This window comes from Heloderma suspectum, chromosome 3 (genome assembly GCF_057233095.1).
Source record: "Heloderma suspectum isolate Gila_16-S chromosome 3, 16-S_ref, whole genome shotgun sequence".
Classification (NCBI taxonomy): domain Eukaryota; kingdom Metazoa; phylum Chordata; class Lepidosauria; order Squamata; family Helodermatidae; genus Heloderma; species Heloderma suspectum.
In genome coordinates, this window is record NC_139460.1 from 281,132,268 (window position 1) to 281,154,747 (window position 22,480).

The 22,480-nt window shown below is 43.9% G+C and overlaps 1 protein-coding gene across 1 annotated transcript in view; it reads left to right on the top strand.

Annotated features, from left to right (window-relative positions):
- The first annotated feature begins 13,983 nt into the window (after nt 1-13,983).
- Nucleotides 13,984-22,480, top strand: part of SGPP2 (sphingosine-1-phosphate phosphatase 2) — a 58,420-nt gene continuing 49,923 nt past the window's right edge. The window contains exon 1 of the mRNA XM_084847112.1: nt 13,984-14,290. Coding sequence (XP_084703238.1) covers nt 14,069-14,290 — 222 coding nt within the window. The 5' untranslated portion in view covers nt 13,984-14,068. The remainder of the gene's footprint in view (nt 14,291-22,480) is intronic.

Below are 22,480 nucleotides of genomic sequence, written 5' to 3' on the forward strand. Positions count from 1 at the left end.
TTAATCTCATCTGCTTCTGTTAGGTCCCTGCCTTCTTTGTCCTTTATCATGCCCGTCTTTGCACAAAACGTTCCCTTGAGATCTCCAATTTTCTTGAAGAGATCTCTAGTCTTTCCCATTCTGTTGTTTTCCTCGATTTCTTTGCATTGTTCATTTAAGAAGGCCTTCTTGTCTCTCCTTGCTATTCTCTGGAACTCTGCATTCAGTTGGGTATATCTTCCCCTTTCTCCCTTGCTTTTCACTTCCCTTCTTTCCTCAGCTACTTGTAAAGCCTCATCAGACAGCCACTTTGCTTTCTTGCATTTCTTTTTCTTTGGGATGGATTTCGTTGCTGCCTCCTGAACAATGTTACGGACCTCCGTCCATAGTTCCTCAGGCACTCTGTCTATCAGGTCTAATCCCTGAAATCTATTCCTCACCTCCACTGTATATTCATAACGGATATGATTTAGGTCATACCTGAACGGTTTAGTGGTTTTCCCGACGTTCTTCAATTTAAGCCGAAATTTTGCAAGAAGCAGCTCATGATCTGAGCCACAGTCAGCTCCAGGTCTTGTTTTTACTGACTGTATAGAGCTTCTCCATCTTTGGCTGCAAAGGACATAATCAATCTGATTTCGATATTGACCATCTGGTGACCTCCATGTGTAGAGTCGCCTCTTGTGCTGTTGGAAAAGAGTGTTTGCTATGATCAGCATGTTCTCTTGACAAAACTCTATTAGCTTTTGTCCTGCTTCATTTTGTACACCAAGGCCATGCCTGCCTGTTATCCCGGTGATTTCTTGACTTCCTACTTTAGCATTCCAATCCCCTATGATGAAGAGGACATCTTTTTTTGGTGTTAGTTCTAGAAGGTGTTGTAGGTCTTCATAGAACCGATCAACCTCAGCTTCTTCGGCCTCAGTGGTTGGGGCATAGACTTGAATTACTGTGATGTTGAATGGTTTGCCTTGGATTCGTACTGAGATCATTCTATCATTTTTAAGATTGTACCCCAGTACTGCTTTTCCCGCGCAGGACAGGAAGGCCTGGCGTGCTATGGTCCATGGGGTCACGAAGAGTCGGACACGACTGAACGACTGAACAACAACAACAACAACAACTGCTTTTCCCACCCTTTTGTTGACTATGAGTGCTACTCCATTTCTTCTAAGGGATTCTTGCCCACAATAGTAGATATGATGGTCACCTGAATTAAATTCGCCCATGCCTGTCCATTTTAGTTCGCTGATTCCCAAGATGTCGATGTTCAATCTTGCCATCTCATGTTTGACCACCTCCAGCTTACCTTGATTCATTGATCTGACATTCCAGGTTCCTAAACAATATTGTTCTTTACAGCATCGGATTTTCTTTTCACCGCCAGACACATCCACAGCTGAGTGTCCTTTCGGCTTTGGCCCAGCCGCTTCACTCTTTCTGGCGCTACTTGCAAATACCCTCTGCTCTTCCCCAGTAGCATATTGGACACCTTCCGACCTGAGGGGCTCATCTTCCGGCGTCATCTCTTTTAGCCTTGTGATACGTTCCATGGGGTTTTCTTGGCAAGAATACTGGAGTGGGTTGCCATTTCCTTCTCCAGTGGACCACATTTTGTCAGAACTCTCTGCCATGACCTGTCCGTCTTGGGTGGCCCTGCACAGCATAGCTTATGGCTTCACTGAGTTACGCAAGCCCCTTCGCCACAACAAGGCAGTGATCTATGAAGGGGAGAGCTGATCTAGCACGCTAGAAAAAACTGTCCCAGCCACCTAAACTTAAGGAATGTGTGACTTCACTTGCCAAACAAGGCGGTATTGGGTTTACAGCTGTGAATTATAATCGCATGATAGCTCTCTTAGCATAGCTGCATGGCTGAACTAGACTTAGATCAGTCTCCTCCAACATAGCACCCTCCAGATGTGTTGGGACTACAATTCCCACCATCCTCAACCAGCATGGCCATACTGTCCTGTCTAGGGATGATAGGAGTTGTAGTCCAACACATCTAGAAGGCACCAGTTTGGGGGAGACTGACCTAGAGGGTATCTCCATGGTCGATTTGCTGCAAGCTGGCTGTGTTTGGAGGTCATTCAAGGCACATGACATCATGGCCATGCTTCAGCCACCCTGGAGCTATTCACAGAAAAACCGGATTTCCTGAGACAACTTTAAGCCCTACTATTTTCCTTAAGTCGGGTTCTCCATGCCATACTTGTTTTGTTACCCAACACTTGCATTTACCTTGGGTATGCTAGTCCTGCCCAGGGGTGTGCTTTTCACCATGACCCCGGACAAGGAGTGTTTCCCAGCACAAACCCATTTGTGCCTACTCAGAAGTAACTTTCCATTGTGGTCAATGAGGCTTGTTCCTAAAAGCACACTCCCAAAGTTACTGATATTCCCATCAATCGAAATAGTGCATGAGGAACCATAAAAGCTAAATAATTCCCTTAAACGCTGTGAAGCATGATCTTGAAGTTGCGTTTCTTTGATGTTTGGTTCATTGCTTTTAGGAAGTAACAAATTCACAGCTTTGATCCTTCACAGCATCACACAGTGGAAGCTTAATGGGGAAGGAGGAAGGGGGGGAGATCCTGGACTGGGCGAGGGGGAAGGATCTCTCATTGGTTGAGCAGCCCCTGTCAGTCTGATGCCATTCAGTTCCAGTCCCCTCACCCCACCCGGAAGTATGTGCCTGTGAAGCAACTTATAAAGGTGCAGAGCACTCGTTCATGGAGCCCTGCACAGATCAAAGCTGATTCCTTGAAAAATACGGGTAAGCCACCATTTCCTTCTCCTTCCATTGTCATGGAGATCCCTCCCCCCACAGATCAAACAAATGTGGTGCAGACTTTATATTGCACACATACAAGGATGGTTGATCAGCTGATAGGTGGGTAAGTTTGACAGATCTTGAAAGCCAAACATACACTTCCTGAACATATAAATAGCCTCTAAAATATTGGGGGGATTCTGCTTTTTTTGTTTTAATAATGGCATTTTCAATGCTAGTCTCAATAGTATGCAAAATATATATGCAGCAATAGCCAGTTTTTCTTCTGGGAGTTGTGATGACCTAGTTCAGCCATCCTGGTGGCCACCTTGCCGCATTAAAATGGGAACGTTTTGCTGGACCAACTCAAGGTTGATTTTGGCAGTGTTAAAGTATTGCTATAATTGGTTACAACTGAGATACCAATAATTTTGAAAATGTTGGAAACACTATATGGTAATACAGTCTGGATGCAAGTTTATTCAGCCATGCCTTTCACATGTATGGTTGAAACTGAAGCAGAACATTTATATTTCATTGTATGGTCCATGACACCAGAAAAGATTCTAGGGAGGCTACCTTAGATTTTTGCATGTGGTTTGTCCTAAGGAAAGAAAAGTTTGTTTGTCATCTGACATAACATTATTATGATACACAGATGTGGATTGCACTTTGACTATGTATGTGAGAATAAGAATTCAAGAAAGATTTAATATTTAAATATGGAAACAAAGAAAACACCAATGACTAAACAGCTCACAGTTGCTTGTTTCAATAACAGCAGATTCCCTCAAAAGTTTACAAACTATGTAACATGGGCTATCTAGGCCTCAACTGACATTTGCAGAATAAGAGCCAGGGAGATAGTCTTAGCAGGATCAGGTAGAGGCTAAAATCAGGCTCAGAGTGGAAACAAGACACCATCAGGTCCAGAAACAGATTGGGAGACAAACAGGCACAAATAGAAACAAGAATTTAATTAAAGACAGTATGCCCAAGGGAAAGATTCCTAGTAAATACATCATGCAAAAATAAAAATCCAAATACAATACAAGGCTAGTTCAGAGACACAACATTTATTTTGAAGTACAGATAAATATAGTCCAGAATGTTGGGTGCCCTTTGGCAAAACCCACTGGAGGGAGAGTCCCTTCAACAGGTAGGGGGCAGATGGAGGCAAGGTATACAAATAAAGCAAGATCTTTAAAGACATCTTCCAGTTCCAGCAGTTTCCCTTTTTCTTTCTTTTTTTCTGTGATATGTCAGGTCCTGCTTCCAGGTTCAGAAGAGTGAAAGATTCCACTCCCTTGCCCTCACTGCTTTGAAATGAAAAGGGATTGGGGGAAATAGCTGGGTGTACTGACTTTGTGCTGGACTCCAAAAAAGTCAGAGAAATGCAAGATAAACAAAAGCTTCCAAAAGTCCTTTGGAATCCACAATTCTTGGGAAATTTTCACAATTTCCCAAACTTGCATGCATGTTTGAAAGTGCATGTTTGAGCAATGCACACTTCCAAAAAGGTGCATTTGCACAAGTGTAGAAATGCGCATTCCCCCTCCCCAGTCTGAATTTTCGCACTTTATCTGATGGGGGAAAATACACATTTTCGATCATTAAAAATGCATATTTTTAAAATGCACACTTTTAATTGAGAAAAAGGCATACTTTAAAAAATGCGTAAACCCGACACTCATGTTCAGGGATGCAAATGAACTGAATCGAACTTTGAGGAGGAATTCGGAGAACCATAATGAGCTTGAACATCGCATATTCACCCATCCCTAGTAAATAGTGCCTGTCAGCTCCATGGCTTGCTCATGAACCATAGTTCCATGCAGTTTTGTTAAAGATCCTATTTGACAATGGCTCAGATGGTAGAGACATGACAGTGCTCAGATGCACTGTTTCCCCAAAACAGTACATAGGCCAAACTCAAGCTTGGTCTCATTTGGCAGTGGTGGCCATTTTCCAAAATGGCTGCTCATGTGATGGGTGAATTTCTAGCAAATTGCCATGAAAATTAGCAGAAGTGGAAATGAAAAATAAGGTGAGCGATCTCAATGCAGCATCAGTCTTAACAGTTGTAGAATAACACAGCTATTTCTTTTTTTCTTTTGCATAAGTGCACAATATACTGTGATTTCATCAGCAACGTTGATGTATCCATGAATGCAGATATAAGCATTGCAATTCATTCTTAGGACAGGTACAACACAGTTTTCAACACAGGCTGTCTTACATCCACACAAGTCCATTCACAGCAAGTATTCTGAACCTGTGGAAGAATAATCCAGTGAGCTTTCTACCCCCTGTTATTTTGATTCCAGCCCCCTGGTGATGAAGAAGGTAGAAGATCATTCCACCCCAAACCAGCCTGGTTGATGGCATTCACATGGCATGGTGTTGCAAATCATCTGTCATGAGTAGAATATGTTCAGTTTATCTCCCCTGTGAAAGACAACATTTCCCTCTCTTCAGTCACTGTTGCAAAGATAAATCAGATGGAGTACTGAACAATGTTGTCCAAACACTGCTTAAACTTCCTGCCTTTCAACACTGAAAGTGAGGTACATGACTGTGATATCTCACTATGTATCCCATGCTGTGATTTTCCCTTTTATGGAAAATGTTGATACAATGTCTCACTATCAATGAGGGCCAAGAAGACTGGTAATGCCTTTTCATTACCAGGTTTCACAGCAATATCATGATCATCTATATATCTAATTATCCTGCTACCATGCAGAATGAATCTGCAGAATGAATGAATTGATGAGGACTGCTATATCAGAATCAAGACTCCTGATCAGAATTCTCAAAGCATCAAAATCCCTTATGTGGAACATTATTTTTGAGTCTACTTCTGTGTAGTTCTGCAGAGCAACGTTACTTGTATTAAAATGTCTAGCTCTCTGTAAATGCAGATAAGGAGCTATTTTTCAAGATTAACTTTTCTTGTAAAGATGAACAGTCCAACTGTGTTTTCCACCAAGTCTTCAGAAGCCATGCCAGTTGGTAGACATCCATGCTGAGGAAGTCACAGCTCTATATCTCACCTTTTGTCTTGCATGTTTGCTTTCCTTCAGGCAATCTCACATGACATCAATTCATAGAATCAGAGAACAGTAGGGTTGGAAGGGGCCTATAAGGCCATCGAGTCCAACCCCCTGCTCAATGCAGGAATCCAAGTCAGAGTATCCCTGACAGGTGGTTGTCCAGCTTCATCCTGAATGCCTCCAGTGTGGGAGAGCCCACCACCTCCCTGGGTAATTGGTTCCTTTGTCATATTGCTTTAACAGTCAGGAAGTTTTTCCTGATATTCAGCCGAAATCTGGCTTCCTGTAACTTGAGCCCATTATTCCATGTCCTGAACTCTGCGATGATCGAGAAGAGATCCTGGCCTTCCTCTCTGGGACAACCTTTCAAGTACTTGAAGAGCGCTATCAGATCTCCCCTCAGTCTTCTCTTCTCAAGGCTAAACATGCCCAGTTCTTTCAGTCTCTCCTCATAGGGCTTTGTTTCCAGTCCTCTGATCATCTTCGTTGCCCTCCTCGGAACCCTCTCCAGTTTGTCTGTGTCCTTTAAAGTGTGGAGCCCAGAACTGGACACAGTACTCCAGATGAGGCCTAACCAGTGCTGAGTAGAGGGGAACTAGTACTTCCCGGGATTTGAAAGCTATGCTTCTATGAATGCAGCCCAAAAGAGCATTTGCCTTTTTTGCAGCCACAACACATTGTTGGCTCATATTCAGCTTGTGATCTACCACAATTCCAAGATCCTTCTTGCTTGCAGTATTGTTGAGCCAAGTATTGCCCATCTTGTAACTGTGCATTTGGTTTCTTTCAATTGAGTGCTGGACCCTAGTTCAATATGCATGGCAAGAAAAATCAACTCAGCATAGTCCTGAGCAGTGACAGTGCTGAGGATGTTTATCAAGGCAGAATCATCAATAACATATGCATTAATGTTGCAATGAGTGTTATCCAGTTTTTCTTTCCAAAGTCCAGCCTTCCCCAACCTCAAGATGTGTTGGACTGGCTAGGAATGATAGGTGGGAATGATAGGAGTTGCAGTCCAACACATTTGTGAGGCACCAGGTTGGGAAAGGCTGCTGTAGGCCTTAGTATTTGCCCAGCTCAGCCAACCTCTGGGCCCAGCCGTACAAGTTTTGTTGGCTATGGGCAACCTCTACTGGTTTCCTCTCCAAGGGCTGTCGAAGGCTGGAGCCAATGACATTAGGGGAGTCAAAGGAGGCCCCCGTTGACTTATTACTGCAGCTCTGGAAATTCATAAGGTGGTCATGAATGCCTGGATGAGACTGAACTGTGGCAGATCCAGCAGCAGGTAGCAGTCAGCTCCTGGTGCAAACTCCCAGGAGCAATGGAGGGAACTGTTTCAACAAGGGTCTGAGCTCAATGGACGACTATAGGTGCAATCCTATGCATGTTTAGACAGAAAAAAAGTCCTACAACTGGCAGTGGTAGGATGTTTTTCTGTCTAAACATGCATAGGATTGCATCATTAAATAGTAAAGCTGCACGACTACATCTCCACGCTCTTGCCTTAAGATGCATATTTAGCCAGGCTTGAAAAGAGAAGAATTGAAAGGAGCTTGGAGCCTGGCACTTCAGGGTTGTTGGATGACCTTCCCCTGCACCCTCTGTCTTCTCTGTCATGAGCTTACCTTAGAATAAAAGAATTTGGGAGACTGGAAGCCTGATGGAACTTGTTTGAGGAGCCTCAACCCCCAGGCTCAGCAGAATAATTAGGAGTTGAATCTCTTCATCTCAGTGACCTGCAAAGAGCTCTTCCTCAGATGGGATAGCACGCCAACTTGGGATCTGTGGGATCCCAGTTGCTGGCTTACTTCCACAGTGTCTTGTCTGCATGGGAATCACTGTCAAAGGCCAATGCAGTCTGAGACATAACATCGGTGGGCTTTATTCCAGAGCAACAAATCAGGGATGAGGAGCAGGTGCTGGCACTATGTGCATTAGGAGCTATCTGTCCATCAAATCTGTAAGTGGATGAGGTCCATCAAGTTACAATGTCTGGGATAGTTCAGCGTAGAAAAAAGGTGAGTAAGGGGAGACATGATAGAAGTGTACAGAATTATGCATGGTGTGGAGAAAGTAGATAGGGATATATTTTTCTCCCTCTCTCATAACAGCTAGAACCCAGGGTCATCCCATGAAGCTATTGGTGGGAGATTCAGGACAGATAAAAGGAGGGACTTCTTCACACAGTGCATAGTTAAACTAGTGAATATACTTCCACAAGATGTAGTGATGGCCACCAATTTGGATGGCTTTAAAAAGGGACTGGACTCATTCATGGAGGGTCAAGCTATCAGTGGCTACTAATCCTGATGGCTATATGCTACCTCCGGTGACAGAGGCAGTATGCCTATGTTCACCAGTTGCTGGGGAACATGGGCATGAGGAAGCTATTGTACTCATGTTCTACTTGTGTATTTCCCACAAGCAGCTGGTTGGCCACTATATGAACAGAATGCTGGATTAGATGGTCCCTTGGTCTGATCCAGCATGGCTCTTCTTATGTTCTTTTGTTCTTATAGGTTTTGTTTCCAAATATTGCATAATTATGTTTGGGCCAACATCTTGCTAATGTCCAACAAAACAGCAACTGGCTAATGTCCAATAAATATTTGATACCTTTGTATATATGACACAAGGTCATCAACTGTAAAGGAATGCTGGGACTTGAGGACCAAACTAGACATTACAGAGGGAATACAGGGTTCCTGATTCCATGGTCCCTTGTTAATAGAGGCTAGGGAACACGTGCAGAGAAGAATCACCAGAGGAGTGTTGGATGCTTAATCTTTTCTCTAGCCAGTCACTCAATGTACGAAAGTGAGTTTGTCTGGGTAGGTGGGATAGCCTTGGGGAGGCATTTCCAGAGAAGATAAGAGAACAACTACCAAAGAGGCAGGTGTGGCCATGTTTCCACGACAACGGAAGGAGAATTGAAGGGAGAAGTACCGGATTTTTAAAAGGAATCAGCTTTCCTGTGCTTTGGTCCATGCAGGGCTCCACGAGAAGGTTCTCTGCACAGAACATACTTCCTGGTGGGGGTAGGGGTTGGAGGGAATGTCATCTGACTGGCAGGGGCTGCTCAGCCAATAAGAGAGGCTTCCCCCCTCCTTTCTCCTGGAAGTCCAAATGCACCTGCATTTCAGGAGTAAGCCTCACTGAGCACAATGGGAGTTACTTCAGAGTAGACACACATATGCTTGTTCTGGGAAACGGGGGGAGAACACAAAGACAGGAAACCAGTCCCCATTTTAACCTGCAGGATCTCTATAATGAAGGGTCGAAGTAGTTACTTCCTAAGGGGATAAACCAAACAAAGGAGAATCAGAGCCTCAAGATCACTCTTTACCACACTTAGAGAATTGGGCTTTAAACTATGCTATGTCAATTGAGGGGGGTCTCTATAAGTTCTGATGTGGGCATTCAGAGGGCAAGACTCATTCAGCACAAGGGGAGCTACTTCTGAGGAGACCCTAATGGGTTAGTTGTGGGAAAGAGAGCAATAAACACAAAGACAGAAACCAGCCCCAATTTGAACCCACAGCATCTCTATTAAACCAAACAAAGGAGCCTCGGAGCCTCGAGATCATGCTTTACCGCACTTAGGGAATTGGGCTTTAAACAGTGCCATGTCAATTGAGGGGGATTTCTGTAAGTTCTGATGTGGGCATTCAGAGGGCAAGCCTCATTCAGCACAATGGGATTTACTTCTGGGGAGACACTAATTGGTTTGTGCAGGGATGGGAAACACACAGGAAACACCCCTTGACTGGGGTCACAGTGAAAGGCACACCCCTGGGCAGGGCTAGCATACCTGAGGTAAATGCAGGGGTTGGGGCACACAGCAACTATACCAAGAACCCGACTGAAGGAAAAGAATCAGACTTTAAGCAGTGTCAGGGAATCCGGTTTTTCCCTGATAAGCTCCAGGGTGGCTGCTGGATGGCCACAATGTCATGTATCCCTAATGACCTTAACACGAGGCAGGTCAGAGTAAATCGCTGGTGGAAACATCTCCATGTTAATCTGTAGCATAAAAAAAAAATAAAGAGGGTTACAGCATCTTAAAGACTAATAGATTTGTTATGGAATAAGCTTCTGTGGAATGGAGTCCATTTTATTCATGTTTCATTCTATACAGGAGTAGAAGGAAACATTAATAAAATGGGCTGGATATTTCATGCATTAGTTGAATTGGACTCAAATCCAAGGAAACTTGTGTTACAGTAAATCTGTTAGTCTCTAAGATGCCATATGACCTTTATTGTTTAGGCATAGGAAAGGTTAAGTACTCTTCCCTCTCACAACTGATTCTTCCTTGTAAGGGTTCCTGCAGCCTTTGATTTCCTATGATTTCAGCAAATGTTTGGAGCCATCTCATTTCAAACTCAACAGAGAAACTTTGAAAAATCCCACTTTGCAAATATATTTGTGAAGCGTATGAGCAATAGGCAAATCCTACACTACCTTGTGGATATGTGATGGTTCTTTATAGGACAATCTGAGATAGGGATTGTGAAAATTCCAGCAGACACTGGTAAATATTAGCAATATTTATCAATATTAAGAGAATTGCAATTTTTATGAACATTACCCACAACACTAAAAATACTCTGATATCCCTGTAACCTCTAATAACCATTTAACTATTTTAACAGTTCACTTTCTGTCTGTCTTTGTCACTGGAGATGTGTATCTTATTCTTTAAGACATTTGATGATCTGTGTTTTTCTCTGTCTCTTTCTTTAGCTGCAGGCCTCCCAATCTACCTGCTCCTCATGGCCATTCTGTCCCGTGACATTCTCTCCACATCCAGTTCTTCACTGTCTGCAGCCCTCTCCAAAACCAGTTCCTTCCCTAGTTCTACTGGCCAACTCAGCTCCCTCCTCACTCAATCTGGATTAACTTTTCCCCGCTTCCAACTGCTTCTTAACTGACCCAACTGTCCATCCTCCTCCTTCCCAACATCCCATTACTGTAGTACTTGCCCCAGATATATGACCTCACTGAGCAAGTTCTGAAGTAACCCAGTAATATCATAATGATCAACTTTAACAACAGCCAGCTGAGTGGGGAAACTATGTATACCAAGGTGTATACAAGGTGGGCACAAGGTAGATCAGGATCTACTGGTATATCGCTGGGCGATTTGTACTAGATTGGCAAGTGTTTCTGATTTCCAGTAGTTTAACAATAGCCATTAAAATGGAAAGTAACAAAATGGCTGATTTTGTGCTAATCACTTCTCTCTTAGCCTCAGTGTGCCTCATTTGTTAAATATGAGTGTTAGGGCACAATCCTGTGGTGATGCCCGTACTTGAAGGCTTATGGGCATCCTATGCAGGGCAGGAGGAGTGGCAGCAGCGGTCTTCGCCTCCTCATCCTCCCACTCTGCATTTTGCATAAGTGTTCTGCTTTTCTGCTCATCTAGCTGGGGAGGTCTCATGAGAACTCATATCCCAGCATCCCCAATCCCCTTCCCTCCATCGACATGCACCTTTACCTCTCTCTGAGTTTTCCTTTGCAAGGTCGGAGACGCGTGGTGCAGTTCTCTCTGTGCTGGCTGCAAGGGGCGGAGAGTGCAGATTCCTGGATCCATGTTCAGAGCACTGTCTCTGACCTCAGATCCAGGGATCCAAATTATCCCATGGCCCCCCAGACTCTGTCTAGGGGCTACAGGAGTGCTCCCTTAATTGGTTACTGCTTTGTGAAGCTCTAGCGGCAAGGTTTAGAAAGTTGTGTTAGAATCCCTGATCCACAGTAACTCATACGTAGATTAACATTTGTATAAGCAGGTTGCTGGTCCTGGCTCCAGGTATTTGACGGCCCTTGGGCAAAACATTCTCAGTGTTCCCCATCCCTCAATGCATCTGTCTTCTCACTTCCATTGGCAGCAGCTTCTGTTGCTCCTCCTCCTCTTTCTCATCATTAAGAAATGATGAGCCAGTGAGCAAGCAGGCAGTGGCATCTAGTGTTCTTCCTTCTTACCACCACTGTTGTCTGAGTCAAAGAGAGAGTCAGGTGAATAAGCAGGCTGCAATAGTGAAGAGGAAGAATGCTCCATGACGCTTTTGTCACAGGGTCTATGCTGGGGTATGGGCCCTCAGCAGGTACCTGGCCATGCCTCCCCTTGATGTCAGCCCTGCAGGTTATCTCAGATGTATGGCTCATGGGAAGTAACTGACTCCACCCACATGTTGTGTCTGGGTCTGGCTGATGGACCTCAAGGTTTAGCAAAACAAAAACAAAAACCCACAAGCTTGAAGCCTGCCCACCCCAGTGTATACTTTACTGCAGTAATGTCACGCCTAAACTTTTGCATATACAGCAGTACCCACGCTACTGACAGAAACGTGCTTGCACCATTGGCTGGGTTGCTTAATAGGAAACCACAGTGGATGTTAGAAGGAACAGCAAACTGCTATCACTCTGTGTTTCTTTCTCTCCTCTTCCCAATAATGTGAATGTGAGCTGACATTGCTGTGTTGTGCATCTTGCCACCACTGCACTGTCATGGTATGAGCATATCATTCATTGGTCTGATATTAACAAATAAGTAGGTCTGACATGAATGACACTGATGTTGTTTATGTTCCACATTTACTAAATATTACACCCACAACTGGGTGGAAACAAGGTAAAGCACATTGACAGTTTAGATATTTCCAGAGATATCCTGCCTACTGTGCTTACTATGCAACCTCAAATAATTACTTGGGATCTACATGTTCACTCAGAAGTAAGTCCCAGAAGGATCTAGGAATATTCCCAAACTGTGCACCTGTCCTTGCAGCAGGAGTGCAGCCCATCCAAAACTGGAGAAATGCCATTTTCTATCTACTCAGTGGATAGTTCAGTCATATGTCCAAAGCCATCTGATCTATTTTCATACTGGGAAAAGTGTTAAGGTTTCTAGGAGAAAGATCTGTGAAGTGCAAAGTTTGTACAGAAATGGAGTTCAAGAAAAGATGGTTCAGATACTTGTGCAATGGTTTTAATTAGTATTTCATGCAGGCATACTAATCTCCATTTAGACTATACCTGCTCACACCCACTGAACTCAATGGGATGTACTTCTGAGTAGACACATCCAAGATTGTGCTGCTAGATAACAGATACTTAAGTCATCTTTGACACTCAAGTCAAGTCACCACATTGTTGCAACTATTTCTTCTTCTGTGGCACATAGACTTCATATGTTAACTGCAGTGGAGGCAGGTGACTCTGATGTCAAGTAGGTGGTGAATCCAGTCTGGGTTTCAGTCAGAACTCTAAAGGAGTTATCTAAGGTGCTAAGCCCATTCAGCACTTTGGATAGTTCCTTTAAAGTTCTGACTGATTCTGACTGAAACCCAGAGCAGACTCACAGCCCCACTGACATCAGTGTCACCAGCTTCCACTGGTTAACTGGAAGTGTTTGCTTCCTGCTTGTGGTGCACTGTATGCTGGATTACATGGCTTAATCAGTGGAAAGGTGATTTGTGGACGAACTTGCCTCAGGACCACTGTATAATCGCAGAGAGATTGGACTAGATGACCTTAAGGTCTCTTGTAGCACTATGAGTGGATCACCCTATCTATATGCAGTGAGATGCAGGATGCTGGGACCACAATGGAGCATGCACTGTAAAGCTTTTCAAAGGCAACAGCACCGAAATCGGAGCAGCACGGGGCTGTGCCGACAGCTGCATTCTGCAGACTGGTGGCCCTGCACTGCAGTCCGACAGAGAAGCTGACAGACGGGCAGAATAGGACTTACACTCGCAAGAGGAAAGGGCAGCTTTCCCTAGAACATTAACAGGGGAATCAGAGCACCACTGATGCTACTTAATCTGCCACGGATGTGATTTAATCAGCCAGGAGAAATGAAAGTTGATTCCATTATTCTTTTGAAATGGGCATCACGGTTCAGGAACTGTTGTATGTGCAGACGCGGCAGTGCCAAGCTTGAGGGTCAGCAGCACCTCCCCAGACTCAGACATCTTGCTGAGATATGTCAGCTAGCGAGTCAAGCGGGACTAAGGGCACAATCCTGCGCATAGCTAGAGAGGAAAAAGTCCTACAACTCCCAGCGTTCCCGAGCCAGCTGGGCGTTGTGGGCGGCGCTACCTGCGCGTGGGCGGGGCTCGGGCCGGCGGCACCTGTCCGCGGGACGTCCTGAGCCCCGCCCCGCCCCTCCGCAGCGCGGTCGCCGGCCGGGCGGGCTCACGAGCCAGCCGCACTCGGGCCACGACTTCCTCACCCGCCGGGAGGGAGCATGGCCTGCCTCGTCCGCAGCCTCCGGGACTCGCAACCCGTCGCCCGCTTCCAGCGCCGCTGCGGGCTCTTTCCGGCCGGCGCAGACGCAGGGGCTCCGCGGACGAGAGCGCCGCCGCCGGGTAACGGCAGCCTCCAGCTGCCGCCGCGGGACGTCTGGACTGGGCGCAGCCCGGCCGACTGCGCCACCTGCAACGGCGGCAGCAGCAGCAACGGCGGGAAGGTAACTGCAGCGGGCGGGTTGGGGTAAGGGGGTGTTTAAGTTCAGCCCCGAGCGGCGGCGGCGGAGGAGCCGCCGAGGACCAAGTTCTAGCTTCTGACCTAGAAGCACGCCTCCCCCCCCCCCGCCCGCCCCATCTCTGGGGCTCTCTTGGCCGTTTGGGCTGAGGAAATTGCACGCTTCCTTATCGAGGGGAATTTCGGAGCGGAGAGGAGATGCTTTCGACCCCTAGGAAAACTTTCTTCTCCCATATATGTCGTTCTGCCATGCGCTGGCCGCCTCTCCGCGGCCGCCGCCCCGCTCCCCCCGCTCCGGCATGCCCCTCTCCCGCGGAGGCCGCTGGACTTCCTGTTGCTGGAGCGGGCGCGCTGAAAGGCGAGAGCAGAAGGAAAGCGCCGCAGACCCGTCTCTTGGCTACTCCACGGCCCCGTTTGAAAGAGCGGGGCAAGAGTGCCGCTTTAATCAGCACCGGCGGTCGCTTTGCCTTCGAAACAAAAGCAGCGGCATAGCCCGGCGTTAAACTCTTCTCATGCGGTGGGAGAGAGAGAGAGAGAGAGAGAGAGAGAACTGCAGCCTTCCCCAAGCTGGCGCCTTCCTGTTGTTGTTGTTGTTGTTGTTGTTGAGTCGTTCAGTCGTGTCGGACTCTTCGTGACCCCATGGACCATAGCACGCCAAGCCTTCCTGTCCTGCGCTCTCTCCCGGAGCGTGCTGAAGTCCATATTCATTGCATCGGTGATGCTATCTAGCCATCTCATCCTCTGCCGTCCCCTTCTCCTTTTGCCTTCTATCTTTCCCAGCATCAGGGTCTTTTCCAGTGACTTCTCTCTTCGCATTTGGTGGCCAAAATATTTGAGCTTCAGCATCTGTCCTTCCAATGAGCACAATCCTGAGCCAGCACTGGCCATTGTAGGAGTTGTAGTCCAAAACATCTGGAGGGCACCACCAGTTTGGGCAAGGCTACAGCAGAGGTTGCTCTAGTGCTTAAGATGGACCCTGTAGCGTTAAGGACTGAGATTGCTATGATAAAAGAGATTTGAGCAATTATAGCTTCCTGACTTGCATCTTGCACATTTCTTGGATAGCTGCATTTTTTCATGTTAATAATTCCAAACAAAAGTAAATGGAGTAACTGGATTCTAAGAAAAATACTTGGAGGGGGGGGGGAAGGGAATTGTGGTGATTGCTTTGAAGCGTTGCTTGTGAGTTGGTGGGTGTTCGTCAAAGATTTTTCCTTCATTTAAAAATACTACTGGCCTAGTGAGACTAAGGGCAATCCTACACATGTCTACTCACAAGTAAGCCCCACTGAGTTCAATGGGACTTACTGCCACCTCAGCGAGTATAGGATTGTTGCCTAAGGGTGCCTCCAGGCAGACAGGTCCAAGCACTACCAATCAAAAGGCATTGTACACTTATTCCGTCTTTTCTCAATGGATTTTTTTCTGGTAAGAAAAATGACATAAGCAGTGGGAAAACATGGGAGGGATACAAGTGGGAGACACTGTCATCTGGACCCCCTGTAAAATCTTGTGAATGGGACAGGGTGACTGCAGGATAAAAGGCTTGTCCAGAAGCACCCACAGAGAAATGAATTTGAACTAAATAGGTGGAGGGAACAGTGATGGTGATAGCATTTTCAGGGAGAAGCAGAGTGAAGACTATTAATATATCTAGCAATAAATACATAAAGCTGAATATGTTTGGAGAAAAACAACCTCCACAACTAACTTCTGTAATGTCAGCAAAAGACCTCATGTCCAATCATAAATGTATTGGATTGGATACTAAGTAGTATGTCTTCTCCTCCGTGCGATGCCAGAGAATGTAATGGAGAACAAACAGTGTGTTTGAATAGAAATTATGGCACTGAGTGATGATCGCTTTTGCTATTTATCAAACCTGAAGTCTGTTGACAACAGATAACTGTCAGATTCTGTATCTGTGCTATAGGCACTGTTACACCAAGCTTCCGTGTGCTACCTCTAACGTGCTGGTAGAGAGAAGGGGAAATATGTTTTTGTGTAACTCATAAAACACAGCATCATTCAGGTGGACTTTGTAGGTGAGTTAGTAATCTGGTTTGTTTCCTTTTCTCTATACTCCTATTCTCTTGTCTCAAGAGATCAGAGGCATCTGGACAAGGATATAACAATTAATGTACAACACCATGTCCAAAACACCTCTGCACATAAAGTTTATGTAATTTCCTTCTTACTCAGCCCTCCCATTCTCAGTCTTCTTTGTTTAGGAACATAGGAAGATGCCTTATTCTGAGTCAGATCATTGGTCCACCTAGATCAATATTGTCGACACTGACTGACAGCAGCTCTCCAGGGTTTCAGGCAGGTTTCTTTCTTCACCCTACCTGGAGATACCACAGATTGACCTGGGCACCTTCTGCATGCAAAACATTTGCTCTACCCACTGAGCTTCAGCCCTTCCTATTGCCCCCTTTTATTCCCACTCCTCTCTTACAACTTTTAATTTAATGTATTTATTGTGTTACTCATACTTCTCTTCCCTGCACTCCTTCCTTTTGTCCTCTTCTTCCTTTCCTTTTACTGAGGTTGGTTTTCTTGTGACATCCAAATCAACCCCTTTCCTTCTGGGCCTGGTTTCCCCTCAGTTCCCTTCTTCTACTTTTTCTTTTTCATCCAGATCCCCTCCGACCCCATTCAACTTGGTCTCTCTTCTGCTGTGAGAACCTCTGATCACTTTTTTTTAGTAGTAACTATCATTCTGTCTTTTTGCCTCTTACATTCAAAAAGTATATAATCTAGTGGCATTATATTATTTATTTATAATCTCCTGTTTGCAGGGGATTAATCTGGGTTCCATTTGTCATATGCCCCTGAATCTACTGTAATACCTTCAATGGCTTTCTCCTAGTAAAATCTCAAACTAGTCTTTAAGGTATCTGTCTTTAAAGGTCTCTGTTCTGTCTGCTGATAATTCATGTACAGATTCTTCCCAGCTTTGCATCTTTGGCACATGTATTCTTTTCAGTTGCATCTCAAATACCTTCTCTTCTGAGGATCTGCAAGTTTGTTCTGTAGGACATTTCTAAAATCTACCTTTTCCTATGATTCTACTATAATCACAGATCAGTCCTTATAACTTTAGGCAGTCATGTTATGTTTCTTGCCTGTAAACTCCCTTCTTTTTAAAAATTTCTCTTCATTGCCTACTTTCCCTCAACCTGTTCAATTTCAATTGCTTCTTCTCTTAAAGGAGAGTATTAAAGCCTGTAATCTGCACATTATAGGAGAGGCAATGCAGTTGCTGTTGGAATTGCTTTTAGAATTGTTTATTTAAATGTTATTATTTATTCATAGTGTAGAAGAAAGGCAAGTTCTCAAGTTAGATTTTCAATGTGATTCTTACATAATACAATTTCTAACCTTCAGCTGTCATTTTCTTAATACTTGGAATAAGCAATTTTGGTTATATATTCTAGAGGATTAAATGAGATTTTGAATATTCAGAATAAGGAGAATATTTTAAATGCTGCTTGTTTTCACCATAAGGCTTTTTCCTTCTTCTCCCTTTTAATTTTTAATTAAGTTTTAATTATCCCTGTTTTTTAGTGTGGGTTTAATACATATGTATGCTATATGCTAGTGTACATATTCTCCACCCCACCCTTGAATATACTATTTTTCTCCTTCCCTCAATCAGTACATTGGTTTAGACTTCTGCAGAACAATTCTAAAGAGTCAAGTGGAGTACTAAATGTCTTTTATTTTTATTTTTTTATATGTCTGTGGTACTATATATATTTCATGTGGAATATTAAATGTATTTTACCTTGTAATCTTTGATGGACTAATTCAATAAATTCTGTTTATTCATACTGGGAATGGTAGAGTGTGGGGTGGGGATTTCTTCTTTGGAAATATTAGGCCTTCACATCAGAATGACACTATCCATGGAGAAAATTGGGGCAGGAGCTATTTCCAGACTAGAGACTAGACTGTGAAGGCTTGGGGAAAAAACAGGAAAAATGGGGTGGACAGGACTCCCCCTGCTTTTTTTCCCCCTAGGGATTTTTATGGGGAAATGCAGGTGATGATTTCCCCTTCTAATTTTTCTGGGGTTTTCTAACTTTTCCCCGAAGCCTTCCCATCTCTATTCCAGATAGAGGGCTCTGAGTGCTAACAATCAAGTCATTGTGCAATTATTCTGCCTTTTCTTCCTTAATAGGTTTTTTCTGGGAAGAAGGATGGGAAAATTTATGGGAAAACAAGGTAGGGCTGCAAATTGAAGACGATGGGCAGATCCCCACGATGGGTGGGGAAAATAAGCCGTGGGGGGGGGATTTTTAGAATTACCCTTGCTAGCGCCGCTTGCCATGTCTTGTGAGCCCCATGAGGATGGATTGTTGCCATAGTTAACAAGCCAGCCTAGAACCCTAAAACATCCAGTGGCTTATTTTCACTTGCCGTAATTGTGCAAACCAGGTCACTGATGCCCCCCTCCCGGTAAAATTCTGTGAATTAGGTAATGCAAATGCATAATAAAGGCTTAGGTAGTATCCAATGCTAGTCCTGTGTAGAGTAGAACTGATGAAAGGAATGGGACTTATTTCAACACTTGCACCTATACTTTTGAATATACAAATAGGTATCTTTTGTCCTCTTTTTTTCTTTTTGGTGATGCATTTCCTTTTGGGGGGTGATGCGTATGTTGCCACCCTACCTGTAGGTGTCCAATATTCTAGTTGCCACTCTTAAATAAAGTAGGGGAAGACTTCAGTTTCAAAATATTTAAATATAAAAATTTGTCTGCACGGTATAGTAGAATTCTACTTACCTTCAGTCCTACATCTTTCAGTTATTGCTCAAGAGAGCTAATTTATTCCATACCCTGTCTGCCGTAATATCTAAGACTTTCAGTCTTAATTTAGGACTTCATTGCCTCCAGCAGTTTACTTAAAACATTAGTTTGACACACATTCCTTTATAGTTAATTAAAAAAATAAGCCTGACTAAGTAGAGGCAGGGATTGGCTATTGCGCTTAGCATTGGTCTGATCAACAGTAACGCTGAAATTCTAATCTCAAATCAGTCTATTTATGTGCCTTTGGCAAGTCATTTTTTCATCAAAAAGTGGGGTTGTCTGCTTCATTCAAGCAATAAAGCTTAATTTATTAATGTTGTACAGCACTTTGAAGAGATAAAGTCATAAGTGAAAGCTGGGAATTAAGTATTGTCTAATCATGTGTCCCTGTTGGATATTAAACTATAGAAACTCAATATGGCAATTCTTGTACTGGTGAAAGTATAGAAGGATTTGCAGCACGGGATTTACATGACATGACTTTGTGTGTGTGTGTGTGCACGCGCGCGCATGTGCGCACTGAAACAAAACAGGTGTGTCTGTGTTTAGGGATGTACAGTACACGTATTCTTAAAAAAAAAACCCACAGCCATGCTTTCAGCTTCTGTTTTAGATGAGGGACTTTTTCAGATCTGATCTACTCATGCAACAGACTAACTTGATACAGTTTTTCATAAGGTGCTTCACTTCAGACTGTAGATGGATGAACTGCATATTTGAATATGTCCCTCTAAAAATTGTTCCTGCATGTACAAAACTAGCATGTCAAGACGAAACATTCTCTGGCTTGAATCTAATGGTGTTACTCTGTCAGTAGAAGGGAGACCACTGGCAGAACAGATTTCCCACCCCACCCCACAGCCCTTGTGTGCCCCAAATCTGCTCGGGAGGGTTGGGGGACCTGCTGGAACAGATTTCGGGGTGTTCAGGGAGGCTGCAGGAGGAGGAGAGGATGGGAAAGTCCCATTGTGCAAGTAGATGTCCACTTGTGCAACGTTGTATCTGAACTTAGGTTAGCTTTCGTCCTGATAATGCTAGTTGTTTTCTTGCAGAGGCTCTTTTCTTTTCCATAGGGAGCATTCAAATACAATTCCTCTCCCAGTCTGCAGTCAGAAGTCAGGAAAGGTTGCACCACATGAATCTGCTGCATATGTTGGTCAGTTCTGTCACTGATTGCTAAGTTTTTAAAGCTCTTGCACAAGAGCTTCCCCATATGAAAACGAAGTGGTAAATCTGGACTGTGCTAAAAATTTGTTCTGAGGTGTTAGTTTATGCAGGAAGTGTAATTTTATATGGGAGGGCATTCAGAAATATAAAGTCCCCATCTGCTAATCTAAAACAGTCCAGTCCAGAATTCTGCTGCCTCATTCTGCATAATTTGTAGAATGGCTTTTAATGGAAAAGAGAGCATACAAAAAAATGTTTCAGTGACTAGTGTTCCTGTTCAGAATACTGTTCCATTCCTCCTCCCACCTGGTTTTTCTGTTGCTTCCCACAGTCAGCTAGCATTCTGTGGCCCCTAACCATGCCCAGTCAGGTAGGATCCAAGAACAAACTTGGAACACAGGCTCCACCCTAAACACATAACACAATTATGTCCCATATGTACAATCTTGAGTCATGAAAGAAAAGTTTCTGTTTTAATTCTGAAATCACATTTTCAAAATTTCTGAAATTACGGCATGGTCTACACTGGGGCTTTTCTACCATATCCCAAAACACCCCACTCCTTTAGGCTATTTTTAGTTAATATAACATCCAGCCTGAAGAAGAGGCCTACAAAGCTTTGTAGCATTTGGCTTGGCCCTAATAAAGGTATTGTGTCAATGCTTTGGAGGTTTTTAAAAATTCTAATGGACCAACATAGCTGCAAACATTTTATAAATAGATCAGTTCACTGTAAAGCTTTATTTTTATGGTCTGCTTCATTGTAAAATCATGAATTATTTTGCCGGAGTCCATTTTTCTTGCAAATCCACACTCAGTAGATGCAATAGCTAGGTAGCATAAATGTTCTTGCCCCATAGTAGAGCACCTGCAGCTTTTGGACAGTGCTAACTTGCTGAAATTTCTTTCAGCTTCTACCATAGTCTCTGAGAGTGTACAAAAATATCTGTCGGGCTATGTACACGTCACTGAAAATTAGTTGCTTTTGGGGGGGTAAATCTCATTATCTCCATTATCTCCCAATAAAATAAGCGTGGGTAGCGTGCACACTTTTTTCAGATACAAAATCTTGCAAGGACATTTCTCAGAAAGAAATACAGGATACTCATGAAGTAGACATGCGCTCACTTATATTTTGGGCCTGTAAATCCTACCAGCAGCACTGGCTCTCACTGTTGCTGGGATCAGTGTCCCTGATTATTGTGGTGCTTTGTCCTTCCTCTCAGCTGCCTGTTCCTCCTGCCTATGTAGAAGGAACTCTGGGACTGGTAATTCTTGAGACAGCATTTCACACAGGGAAGCACAAATCTCTCTGTCTCTCAAAATAGAGATCTTACTTTAACTGTCCAAGCATATTCTCTCTCTTCTGGAGAAGGAGAGGTAATGAACAGGGTATTACAGGGCTCAGGCCTGGGCTCAGTGCTCTTCAACATTTTTATTAATGACTTGGAGGAGGAGGTGCAGAGAATGCTTATAAAATTCGCAAATGACACAAAATTGCGTGAGACAGCTAATACCCTGGAAGACAGAAACAAAATTCAATCTTGATCTTGATAGACTGGAGCACTGGGCAGAAAACAACAGAATGACATTTAATAGGGATAAATGCCAAGTTCTGCACCTAGGACAAAGAAACCAAATGCACAGTTACAAGACGGGGGATACTTGCCTCAACAATGCTACAAGCGAGAAGGATCTTGGAATTGTTGAGATCACAAGCTGAATATGAGCCAACAGTGTGATGTGGCTGCAAAAAAGGCAAATGCTCTTTTGGGCTGCATTAATAGAAGTATAGCTTCCAAATCATGTGAAGTACTAGTTTCCCTCTACTCAGCACTGGTTAGGCCTCATCTTGAGTACTGTGTCCAGTTCTGGGCATCACACTTTAAGAAGGACACAGACAAACTGGAAAAGGTTCAGAAGAGGGCAACAGAGATGATCAGGGGACTGGAAACAAAGCCCTATGAGGAGAGACTGAAAGAACTGGGCATGTATATTTATTTATTTCATTTCTATACCACCCAATAGCCAAAGCTCTCTGGGCGGTTCACAAAAATTAAAACCAAAGAGCACACAGTAAAACAATATAAAATATATAAAACATGAAAACCACAGTAAATAATACAACCAGAATAAAACCTAGCAGGAGTGCAGGGATTTAAAATACAGATTTAAAACAGCAAAGCT